Consider the following 13,018-nt stretch of genomic DNA (forward strand, 5'->3'; position numbering starts at 1 on the left):
TTCCATTTTGTGTAAATTGTACCTTTAAAAAGTATTGCAGAGAAAAAGTAAAACCAACCCTAAAACTTAACTGCGGCGTTTCTCCCCAGGAGAGGTGCGGAGGAAGGCAGGGCTCCCCCAAGCCCGCTCTGCCCCCCACCCCCCGGACAGGTGCCCCGCGCGGGCTCCCGGACCAACTCCCGCCGCGCGGCTCCTCCGCGCCCGCAGCTTTGGGGCGCCGGCCGGCCGCGCCGACACGTGGGGTTCGCTGGGCCCCTTCCTGTTTGGACTGCGCCCTCTCGGGGCGACGGGGCGGAGGCGGAACTGGGGCGGGGCGGCCCGGAGTGGGGCCGAGGCGGGCGGCGGGCGGCGGGCGCGGCGCGGGCATGACCCGCCAGGGCCAATGGCGCGGGCGCGGACCCCGCCTCCGGCCGGCTGCCCCCCGGGATGGCCCAGCTGCTGTCGGCGCTCTTCTACGGGACCTGCTCCTTCCTCATCGTGCTGGTCAACAAGGCGCTGCTGACCACCTACGGGTGAGGCGGGCGCCAGGGGTCCGGCGGGGTCCGGGGGGTACGCTCAGCGGCGACCCGAGCCGGCACTGTCCGCGCCGCCGGCGGGAATGGGCGCGACCCGCGAAGTCCCGCGGGCCCGGAAGTGGCGGGCCGCGGTTGCCTCGGTGCGCTCAGGCCGGGCGGGCGGGGCCGGAGAGCGGAGTCCCAGTGCCCACGGGCGGCTGTGCTCCGCACCTTGACCGGGTTTCACAGGCCCGGACCTTCCGAGAGCCCAGCCACACCTCACCAAGTCCCCCTCCCTCGGTGCGGGACGGCCTGGCCACTGCTTGCTCCCGCGGGACAGCCCGCGAAGCTGTGCTGCGTGAAACTTCAACCCAGTGCTTCCAGGTGCACCCATGAGCTGAACAAGTGAACACGTTTAAATATGTATCTAGATGTTCAGTAATCATGTCAGTCCTGAGCGGATAAGCTCGTTTGTATTGTGTGATCTTTCTCAACCGACCAGCGTGTTCATGGACAGCTGGGGAAAACGATGGCAAGTTCCCATGATTACTGTCTTGGATCGAGTGTATGCTAAACCAGCAGATTTGCGGTTCCTTGAACCTTCTTGTAGGGACTAGAAAAACCTGTTTAATTCTGCTGTCACAGGAGCAGCGTTGAAAGCTGTGAATTCAGACCCAGCTCCACTGTAGTGGCTGTCCCTCCTGGGCCAGTCCCACAGTTAACAGTTTCTCAGATGCAAAAGCTGGGTAATTACAACCCTGTAAGTTGCCGCCCAGAGCTTGGCAGGACCTGTCATAAGTGAGGCTCTTTGTAAACTATACTTGCTACAGACTAAATCAGCATTTGATAAAGAGCACAAGGAGATGCCAGAGCATCGTCAGCCTTCTTATAACACTTGAGAAAGTGGAGACCCACATGAGCTGGGCTGGTTACACCTGCCACATACTTGCTGAGCAGCACCTACTGTGCGCCAAGCAGTCGCAGGCACCAGGGAAGCAGCTGTGAACAACACAAAGCCTCTGCTGGGAGGTCCCAGTCAGTAGTGGAGACAGAAAATAAACAAGTGGGTTCATGAATCAGCAAGAAGGTTCCAGGTGTGAACTGCGAGTGCCCGGGTGGAGGGGTTGGTGCTGCAGCATTCCAGACAGCGGGGAAGGTGTGGAAGGGGCTTGGGCGTGGCCTGCTGCGGGAACAGAGAGCGAGCGCTGTGGCTGGAGCTGAATGAGCAAGTGGGAGGAGGAGAGATGTCTGGGAGGTCGGCAAAGAAGGCAGGATCAGATCCTTCATTCAATAATATTTATGAAGCACCTGTTTTGTGCCAGGCACTGTTCTAGGCACTTGGGATACAGAAGTGAATAAAGCAGATCAACATCCCAAGTGTCATAGAGCATACATCCATCCTCCCAGGGCTTACATGGAACTTTCTAGTGAATCCTATATAATAAAAGCCTAATATGCTACGTGTCCGGTCTGATCATCCATTCAACCAATCAAAGCGTTATATGCTAATGATATGCTAAGGCTGCTCAACTGTTCACTATGATGTCCACTGACCACCAGGGGGCAGACAGTGGACTGGTCGACCAGTCGCTATGACGCCCAGTGACCACCACAGGGCAGATGCTCTGACCAGTAGGTTAGCTTACTGCTGGGGTCTGGCCAATAGGGACTGAGCGAGATGGACCGGACATGCCCTGGAGTCCTCCTTCGGTCCCTCTCCAGCTGGCCAACCTCCCGCATCCCTCCCTGTCCCTGATTGTGCATTGGTGGGGTCCCTCAGTCTCCCTGCATCCTCTGGCAATCCAGGACCCCTCGGGGGATGTCAAAGAGCCAGTTTTGGCCCGATCCCACAGTTTTGGCCGAGGGACCCCACTGGTGCACAAATTCGTGCACTGGGCCTCTAATTAAGAAATAAACTGCTAGAATTTATGTCATGGCAGATGTGGCTGTGCAGTCAAGAGGAAAAAAATCAGGCAGGAAACGGAATGAGGTAGGGAGTGTGGGCATGGGAAAGCATTCTGTCTTGTCGCGGTCAGTGAAGCCTCACCAAGGAAGTGACATTTGAGCCAAGACGTAAGTGAGACGAGTTAGGAGCTTTGGTGGGAATGAATGGTACTAGATGGGTCCCAGGTGATGGGTTGGTGGGTTGTGTAGGGCCTTTGCGGCCACCGTGGGGGCTCTGAGCTGGTTGGGAGCCACTGGGAGGAGCAGAGGAATAGCAGGGTCTAAATCACTCTGCCTGCTGTGTTGAGATCAGATATTGGGGGACAAGGGTAGAAGCAGGGAGACCTTCAAACCAAACAAATTATTTTAATTGTAGTCTGAATGCAATTGCAAGTCCCTGGGAAGGTTTTACAAAGGGAATGCTATGACATAACTTGTGTTTCTAAAAAGATTTCTTTGGCTGGTGGGTGGGTGGAGAAGTAATGATATTGGGAGCAGGGAGAAGAGCTAGGAAGCAACTGCAGTATTCTAGATAATTCTACGAGATTGCTTGGACTGGGGTAGGGTTAGCATGGGGTATGGGGGGAACAATAGATTTTGGGTATTTTTTGGTGGGCCTATGGCTGTTGATACTGCTACCGGGTCTCTCCCAGAATTGCAGCGTGCTTGCTGGTGTCCGTGGGAAACAGACCCAATGCCTAAACCTGGGTCATCCAACACATGCAGTGGAAGCCAATGAAGAAGAACACGTGAGCACCTAGGGTACAACCCAAGAGAACACGTTCGTGGGCATGTTTGGGAGTGGTTGGGCGTTGTGCCAGACGACACGAGAAGCTCAGCCCCACTCTCTGAACCTGTGTGAGCAGGTGTACTTTCTGGCCCGGTAGTCAGTGCCTCCAACACGGGCCTTCTTGTTGGAAGAGGGAGCAGTAAGCACGGCGGGAGCTCTTGGAAGGTGAAGGGCAGTGCCCAGCCAGGAAGAGGATTACGGGAGACAGCCCATGCTCCCGCCTTTGCATCTTTAGCATTTCGAATTCCACGATTGAAGGAGAAACTAGAGTTTTTGTCTCAGGGAGACAAAACCCTTGTAACCCTCCTATGTAATCGGCTCACATTTCTGTAATGTAGTAAGTTATGCAATGGGAGAACCCTGTTCAAATAACAGTGTTCATTCTCTCTTCTCAACATGCTTCAGGAGCAGGTTTGAGGGGAGGAGGGTTGGTGTGGTTTGGTTACGGCAATAACCATAGACATCTGATCTGAGCATTAGCTGCTCGGGCGATGTCGTGTTGTAGGTTGGACGGAAGAGCGACCTTAGTCCTCACCGCCTTCACAGGTCATGGGGCTGTAGCTCAGGGGACGTTTTTTCTCTGATTTTGAGCAGTTTGTGGTTGGGGTACAAGGCGGATGGTGGTCTTAGTTAATTGTTTTAGTTATTTTATTTGGTTTTAGTTCAACATCATGCTATCTTTTCCTGGTTGGACAGAGAGGTCGCTGGCGGCCTGGAACTGCCAGACGGTGCTGGGATGAGCGGGGAAAGCAAGGCTTTCAGATTCATGGTGGCTGTGCAGGTGGTCAGCTGTTTTGTTGCCGTTTTAATTTTATTCTTTATAACATGAAGACGTAGAAATGATGCTTTAAAAACACAGAGCGAAATGGCATCCAGCTCCCAAGCACGGCTGTGTTTCCTCTTTCTGCCCCCCAGGCGTGGGGCTCACCCAGCAGCGGGTCCCACGCCCGCCCGGTGATGTGTCGCTCGGAGAGGTTTCTATACCAGCATCGCCCGTGGGGGAGTGGGAAGTCTGCGGTAAGGAACGAAACCAGTTCTCAGTTTTCTCAGAACTCTGATGAAAACGTGCCTCTCCGGAAGACGCTGCTCCCTCGGCACCGGGATGGAGGATGGAGCCAGGGGCCAGGGCCGGTGGCTCCCCCTCCCGCCCCTGCACAGGCTGCCTAGCGACTCCTCTCCCCGTGATGGGACCCGAGCCCCGTGACTCAGAGAGGAGAGGCCTGGTCACCCTCTGGCTGCACGTGCAGCATCCAGAGCCATGGCGGCTGGTCCCCTGCCCCTGCCGTGCGGCTCCCAGGGCCACGTGCTCCAGCCGCCAGCGGTCCACAGGGCCAGCCCTGGAAGCCACGTGACTGCCGTCAGGCCCCCACCTGGGCTGTCGTGTCCAGCACCGCCGCCTCCTTTCACTTGCCTCCTTCCTTCAGAGCTTGATCAGCTCTGACTGTCCCGAGAGAAAAACCAGTGGGCTGGTGGGTTTGACGCTGAATTGTTGACCAGGAACCTCAAACAGCTCTCCTTGTCCTTGAAATGGCTCTTTCAGGCTTTGCTCTTTTTTATTTTTTTTAAATATATTTTATTGATTTTTTACAGAGAGGAAGGGAGAGAGATAGAGAGTTAGAAACATTGATGAGAGAGAAACATCGATCAGCTGCCTCCTGCACATCTCCTACTGGGGATGTGCCTGCAACCCAGGTACATGCCCTTTACCGGAATCGAACCTGGGACCTTTCAGTCCGCAGGCCGACGCTCTATCCACTGAGCCAAACTGGTTTAGGCATCAGGCTTTGCTCTTGGTGTGACACCTCCACACCCCTATCCTCCTCCTGCTCTTTAGATGGATGGATTGAAGACAGAAGCATAGATTGAATTACTTTTTATATAAACGGGTCCACACTATAAGTGTCACATATTTACTCATCTATAATAATAAAAGCGTAACATGCTAATTACACCGGATGTCCTTCTGGACGAAGCCAGGGCTGCGAGGGAAGCCCGGGTCCCGGGTGCCAGAAGGAAGCTGGTGCCGGCAGACGGGGGAAGGAAGGCCTACTCTTGCACAAATTTCGTGCATGGGGCCTCTAGTTTATTTATAAATAGTTTTCCTGAATCCAAAAAGGAGTTGGGAAGGGGACTTTCACTTAATTACTTAATTTTTTTGAGAATCACCTACATCCTCCCCATCACTGTTTAGGATGAAAAGTTTTAAGCATACAGAAAAATGGAAAGCAAAGTACAATGAACACCCATATGCACACCACTGAGATGCAAGGGTTAACATGTTGCCATTTGCATTGTTTCCTCAGAACCATTGAAAGTAAGTTGCAAACATCATGATATTCACTCTGAAATACTTCAACAGGCCTCTCCTGAAATGTGGATATTCTTCTACATAGTTATCATTTTTTCCTGTTAAATTTAGCAGCAATTTCCAAGAATAATCTAATACCAACTTTATACTTATTCCTATTGTCCCCAAGAAGTTTTTATAGTTGTTTTTATGAAGTTTTTAAGTTGATTGGAATGAAAATCCATTCCAGCTTCATGCACTGCATTGAGCTATGTCTTCAGTTTATTTCCATCTGGAAAAGGGCCTCATTCCACCCCGTGGCCAGCTGTGTGTAAAATGCCCCATGGTCTGGATTTCCTGATTTATTTCCTTAAGTCTCACTGAGTTTATTTTCCTCTATTCCCTCCCTGGAAGTTAGATCTAAAGACTTGATTACATGCAGATTAAACATTCTTGGCAACACGACTTCATTGCTGACCCTGTGAACTTCCTGTTACATCTTATCAGGGTTGTCTCCCATTAATCATGCTGCCTGCATTTGAAGTCTTAATTAAGGTGGAGAATGCAAGTTGCATGTAAGTATGAAATTTACTTCTAACTGATTTGAATGGAGAAAAGAGAAAGTTCAACTAAAAGAATTGTTGACTTTCAAGTATATATTTCTTCACTACAAGAGTTAATATTTCTTATAAGATCCCTCTAAGATTTAGAGGTCATGAAAAACATTAAGAAGTTGAAGTGATTATGCTTATTTTATAAGCACGTTTCAATTTTTGATAATATGTATAAACTCTGCTGTGAAAGATGACTCCTGCACACTTCTCCCTCCACCCCCTCCTCTAAAACTTCTTTATAATGTAGCATCCGGTGCTGTAATTATCCCACAGTTGTCTCTGTTTCGTTTAGATGGATACAGTGATCAGTAACTTTACCACAATGTCTCTGTTCCAGGGTTCTTTATGTTGATTTGACTCCTGATGGGTGCATTCCCTCGTCAGGTAGTTTTTTTATGGAGAGTTCATGGCTGCCGTGTTAATCATGTTCAGCATTCTTAACAGATTTTTCTGCAACAGGTGTGCCTTTAGATCTGAAGACTCAGTTTATTTATTTTCTTTATGCCATAGAAATGACTTTCTTTTATCTTTAAACTAGTGGCCCAGTACACAAAATTCATGCACATTAAAAGGGAATTAATTAGAGGAAATATTTTAATATTGCTATTTGCCTTTTCTCTATAATAGAAGTGTCAGAGATAAAAGAAAATGAATAAAATGTATATGAAAATCTCCCTCCTGTCAGAGTCTGGGGCACGCCGTGGGACCCAGAGTCAAGTCCCCGCCCACCCGTGTGCGCCTCGAAATCACACAAGACCCAGACCCGGCCAGCCCCACCCCCATCAGGCCCCGGCAGGCAGGGGATACAGTCTCAGGTCCCCCGTCAAGCCCTGCTGGGCGGGGGCGCAGCCTCAGGTTCCCCCGCACAGCCTCTGATCCCCCGGCCCAGTGCCAGGGCGGGGGGCAGGGCCTGAGGTCCCTCACCCCGGCCCCGGCACCACCCAGCCTCAGGTCCCTGCTGAACTTAGCCTTTTATTATTATGACTAGTAGCCCGGTGTGCTCCTGCACACACACTGCCGTGGTGGTGGTGGTGGTGGGGGGGGGGGGAGTGAACCTGCGACCCAGGTCCGTGCCCTTGACTGGGAATCGAACCCTCGACCCTTCTATGTGTAGGCTGGTGCTCCAACCAGTGAGCCACACCAGCCAGGGCGTCATCATTTTCTTATTAAGGTGTTCTTTAGCTGGAAGCAATTATGAGGAGTTCCTTCTCTCCATGTGTTATATTTTCTTCTAGGCTGGGCTCTTTGTCTCCCTCCTGAAAGCCTTTTGTTGTTGTTTTACTGTGTGTTTATATTGTTGTCTTTTATTTTGTTTGCTGCCCCAGGTTGTAATCTGCAGGAGGCAGACTCTGCGATTGGGGGGAAGTATCTGATGGCACTCTGGGATTCACTCCAGCGCAGGGGATGAGGGAAGCAGGGTTAGGCGAGGGAGGAGTGGGGCTGTGCTGTGCTCACAACAAAGCTGATCCCACTCTGACAGAGTTGTCCTGAGTTGGGGCGAGAGGCTGTAGCTTTTCTACCTCTGCACAGACCAGCGGTTGGAATGCAGGCTGCTCTCAGAGAGGGCGTGTGCCATGGGCAAGGCAGCATTTTTCACCCGAGGATGCATGTGGGCTCCTAGGGAATGAAGCTGCAGTTCAGAAGAGGGTAGATATCTGGTTGGCACTAAACCCAGCGTCCATCCGTTAGAGTCAATTTTATTCTCACGTGGTACTGTCCAGATATTTTTCTGATTTTTCATTCTCTTCTTACCTGTCTGAATAGGTGTGTTTCCTTCTGATAGGCGGATCGAGGGCTGAGGTGGTTTGTTTTTTTAATTTCCCCCTATGTTCGTAGGTTGAGAGAATGACTGGGAGCCAGTGAAGGGTCGGACAGTGGGTGAGCCCGGTGAGGTGGTGGGCTGCCTTCAGGATGGTGTGAGGAGGGGGTCAGGGTTATGCATCTACATTACCCAGAGCCATTTGTGGAAAGACATCTTCTCCCCATTGCTCTGCACTGTCACCTTTGTCACGAATCAGTATATGTCTGTGTCTGCCTGTTATGCCCAGATTTCAAGATTCCCAAGAGCCCACCAGGGAGCCAGCCAGTCCAATGCAAAAGCAAAGAGTCCTTTATTTCAAGCTAGCTCGAGCTCCCCTACCCTCCTTACTGATGCAGCAGCAAGTGGCAGAGAGGGAGAGGCCTGATGGGACCAGGAGTTTTATAGAGGGGTGGAGTAAGGGCGGGAGAGGGGACTGTGGGCCCCGCTGATTGGCCAGGTGCGAGTCGGTGTCTCATTACACAGGATGTGGTCATAGTGATGGCGTGCACTTCCCTTGATTATCATTGGTTAGTCCAGAGAAATCCTGGGTGTGGCTAGCAGAGGCTTCTTCCGGGAAGAAGCCTTTGCCAAGCACATGGCCCTGCCCAAAAATGGAGGACCCAGGGTAAGATGGAGGGCTCAGTCCCCGCCCCTTCACTGAGAATTCGGGGAAGGGTGGGGGCCGCATGTCCGCAGGTTTGAGATCTCGCCCTTTCATTCCCCCCTTGTCTTGGAACTTCCGGCTCAATCATGAGACGGACTGCATTTCTATTTCACCATTGCTAGAGGCCCGTACTGGGCACACAGAACTATCAACTGAACTGTCCCTATACGCTTAATAAATGGTCCGGTGGACGGGAAAGAAACCATTTTAGCTTTAACAACTTCTATTGAAATAGGATTTTTCTTCTTAAAATTCCTCCATGGCTATCAAAAAGCCAAATTAAGATTAATTTATCTACTGTATTCAATGTGGCCTGATGTTTGCATAAACACAACAAGAATGGTAACTGATCACCTTTGCTGGAATCTCATGGTTGAATCTTAATATGCCCCGCAGGGCCAGGAAGCCAAGCCATCCAGCTGCCATCAGGCCTGCCTGCAGTATCTGCTGAGTTAGGTGAATCCCTCACCTGTAGCAACTCCACCTGAGCCCACGCTCCAGGCTTTAAGGCCCATCTCAGTAGCCCTCCTACCCATTGCGGCCCAGAGTGTGTGGGGGTTCTGCAGGGACGCAGAGGCATCTTTACTGCTCCCCTTCTACTCTTACCAACCGCCAGTGATGGTAGGGCATGGGCCTGACGCTCCAGCGCCAGCCATCTTCAGGGCTTCCAAGCAGGATACCAGGCTTTCTTCGTGGCATTGTTACTGGCTTCAAGTCTTTAGAGCTCAGACAGGGCTCTTTAAAACATGATACTCCAGTCAAAGTTTTCCGTTAATAAAACCACTATTAGGAACCAGTCTTATTGAATCTATGCAAAGAAATGTGTTGCCATGACTTATTCAGCATCGCCAGATTTTGGAGGAATTACACAAGGAGAAAAACATACTGATCTACTCTAAGATTTTCTGACTTTCCTTGCTAATTCCTTTTCATGGATTTAAAACAGTAAATATTGGCATTAAACCTTCTTTCTATGCATAACCATGCCTCAGACCTTCTATTCTAAACAGGCTTTTTTTCCAGCTTTACTACCCCTGACATGGGCATGGTGACTCAGGCCTGCAACACAGTATTACAGGCTGTCAACTCTTAGCTGTCTCTCAACAGAGACCAAAACCTGATGGGCACCGTTCCCTGCCCAGTTGGGCACCTGCCCTCTTGGCAGCTAGGCACCCTTTGCTTTTGGGGGTCACCCCACACAGCTCCCTTCCAGAACAGCCAACATACATTCAAACCTGCAAAAGAATCAAAGGTTAATATAACATATCAATACAATGAAACATAATATTGGCATCATGGCCGCTTCAGGCAGCCAAATCTTCTGCTACTAAACATGTGATCCTATAAATTGTCCTTGTCTCTTTGGAGCCATGTCCATGAAGATGCAGGCATTATCTAAGTGTATTACACAGTATTGTGGGGGCTCCTGGTGACAGGAGTGATCGCGAGTCATGTTACCAGCATCAGGCAGGTTGAGCATGCCGTAGCTTGAGCTTGAGCGGGTTGCGTTGATCTTGATCGATGCTCCATTTGGTGATGAAGTCTTTCCGGGTCATGGATGGATCCGCTGACCGGACGTGAGTGTGATGGACCCAGGTCGCTACGCCGTCTACCTTGAGAGCGGTGGGGGTCGTCAGCACCACAGTGTAGGGACCCTTCCAACGTGGCTCAAGGGTTTCTCGGTGATGCCTTCTGACGTAGACCCAATCTCCTGGTCTGTGTCGATGAGGAGTTGCGGTTGGGCTGGTTTTGTAGATGGCGCGGAGGCGCGGCCAAATGTCCTCATGCGCCCTCTGAAGCCCTCCCAAGGAACGAGATAGTTAAAGAAAAGGGTTTTATAGGGGGTGGCCCGCCAAACATGATAGGTGAGCCACCCAGTCCCCACCCGTCTCTGAGTCAGATTTCTCCCTTTTTTTTTTTGGAGAACTTTAAAGTTCTGATGGCTTTTATGTAACCCTGTTTATTAGTTACAACACTCTGCTTTCTTGCCTTTCTACCAGTTCCCTTTGTGGCAGAGCAGCAACCAGGCCTCTTTCAAGGGAGTGCGCTAGGAGGGGGTATCATTCCCGCCCACCTTTACAGAGCAACAGGTACCAAACCCTTTCAGTACATTTGACCAGCTTCATTCCCGCCCACCTTTACAGATTCTAAGGCCCATTGTCTTTCTTTAACCAGCAAGCCAAATGACACTGGCCTGTATTATTTAATTCAGCACAGGCAGGGGGAAGGGTCCATGAAATCTCTGCCCTGAGGAACTGTGAGCCCCACCCTTAATGTCCCAATCAGACTAGAAAAGCCACAAATACCTTTTAAATCTACCCCAGAATTCCAAAATCCCAACCCAGCACAGAATATCACATCAAGCGCGTGGTTTTTTCCGCAGACTTCCACATTTACATGAACCCAAGTAGACATACAAACATCAAATAAACATTTACACTTACACCTTTTCAGTGAACAAGTATTTTTACAGTCTTGGGATCTTGAGCAGATAACAGGAACACCGCCCAAGTCCCCTAATGGGGGCCTGACAGGAACAGATGTGGGGGTCTTCCTTTCCCACATCCCAGGACAGGATTTTTGACCCATGTCTTATTTAGATAGAAACGGTATTCATCACAAACAAACAAACAAATCCAAAACCAAAAACCAAGAAAATCAAGGCCAGAAGTACCCTCTGACGTTTCAGGGGTACCAAGGAAGGAGAAGTTAGGCCGTGTCCAGCCCTTCTCACAATCCACCACCAGTGACCAGTCCCAGCTCATTGGCCTACCATCCATTCAACATTTCTCTTTCCTCCCATCACACCAAAGCCATGCTTTCCAGTTAGTTAGAACTTTTAGCCTTAATTTTTAGGTGACATGTAAATAATTAACATTCCTTAGATTAGCAATACATTCAATTTTTTAAGAGATACAGAAATTTCACTAGTTAAACAATTTTAAGAAACACATTATCTAGAGTCCTTGGGTAACATAGGTTAAACTTAGGCATGTCCTGGGTCTCCAGAACACTGAACTGGAGCCCTCTAAGACCAGTATGAAACCAGTTTCTACCTGAAATAATCGTACTTTACTTTAGAAATTGGATTATTGCTATCAGTCCCTTTTAAAGAGATTAGCTTAAAAATAAATCCTCGAGGCAAGCACACTTCCTACCCCATAGATTATTTGAATTTCAACTTCCTGATGGTACTTGCCTCAGGGCGGGAAATTTCAAAAGAGCCACTTTAAATCACCTTGGGAAACCAGCCTGTATGTCTTTGTCAGGTTCATCTCCGCCACTTTTAAGGCCAAAACAGTCTCGGGTTTTTATTCTGTACACAGCAAAAGGTCAAGTTCAGCTCAAAACTATGCGCACTCGTTTTTAAACAGGCCTTTTCCCCTTACATGTGCACAGAAATCCCGGATGCATTTTAAAACTTTTCAATTACAAGAAGGACTTTAAATTAGAATGCTTGGGGAGGGGGCGTCTATATTGGATCGCCATGTGTTCCCTTCTTCCCTTCCCCCACATCCTGCTTTGGGGGAAGTTTCAGCAAATGACTCAGATGGTGTATTTTTCCAAAAGTCATGCTTAATGCTACGGGAAGGGCGTGTCTACCCCTCCCTCCACCAAAATAAACTTTTTAATGGCAAGAAAAGAGACCTTAAACTTTCAGAGCTTTAAATCTTAGATAGCAAATTAAATACTTAGCATTTTTCAAATCAATACTTTTACGTTTATACATTTCAAATAAAATATAAGTCATTTTTAATTAATAGATTAACTTCCATCATCTAGACTTCATACTAGGCATACTCAGATAGCCACACAAAGGAGGGGATAAGGCAGGCCCCCTCCCTCCACATTCACATACTTTCACCAGACATTCATTCAGAGTTTAAACAATCCATTCAATTCCTAACAACTTCCCAACTCCTGAGGGAGCTCTAAAGCCTTCCCCAATCTCCTTGAAATGATCAATCACAATACCCAAAGGAGCAGTCTGAGTCCATCCCATAACGTCCGTCCAGTAAGTCCACAGAAAGAAACGTACAAACACAGAAAACTAAATGGGCCCAAAAATATAGCCTTCCAACTCCATGGAAGCAGAACCAAAACAGTCTTCCAACTCCATGGAAGCCAAACCCGAAAGCTAGACGATGGCCTTACGCCAAACCAGCGGGAGCGACCCGCCTCGTCTCAAATCCGCAAGGGGCATACTCATCCCTCGTGAGGGGCATACTCATCCCTCCTGGGGAGCAGAACGTCTTCCAACTCTCCCCCGCCTGTGGTCTTTCACGGCACGTCCTCCTAGACCCCTCAGGCACTTACCGATTCCAGAAACGAGCTCACACAGAACAGAACACACAACGACACAGACACCTACCGCGGTCAGTCAGACTCACCGGATGGGGAGTCCCTCAATGGTCTTGGGAACC

The 13,018-nt window shown here is 49.7% G+C and overlaps 1 protein-coding gene across 9 annotated transcripts in view; it reads left to right on the forward strand.

Moving 5' to 3' along the window:
- The first annotated feature begins 317 nt into the window (after nucleotides 1–317).
- SLC35D2 (solute carrier family 35 member D2) overlaps nucleotides 318–13,018 on the forward strand; it is a 51,314-nt gene continuing 38,613 nt past the window's right edge. For 2 of the 9 annotated variants that reach the window (XM_014466941.2, XM_014466943.2), the window contains exon 1: nucleotides 323–512. In XM_014466941.2, the coding sequence (XP_014322427.1) occupies nucleotides 366–512 (147 nt within the window). In that variant the 5' untranslated portion in view covers nucleotides 323–365. Of the gene's footprint in view, nucleotides 513–6,025; nucleotides 6,091–13,018 lie in introns of those variants that run through there. The other 7 variants (XM_023765021.1, XM_023765023.1, XM_023765022.1 and 4 more) reach the window with 6 other exon arrangements.

This window comes from Myotis lucifugus, unplaced genomic scaffold, assembly GCF_000147115.1.
Source record: "Myotis lucifugus unplaced genomic scaffold, Myoluc2.0 scaffold_371, whole genome shotgun sequence".
Taxonomy (NCBI): domain Eukaryota; kingdom Metazoa; phylum Chordata; class Mammalia; order Chiroptera; family Vespertilionidae; genus Myotis; species Myotis lucifugus.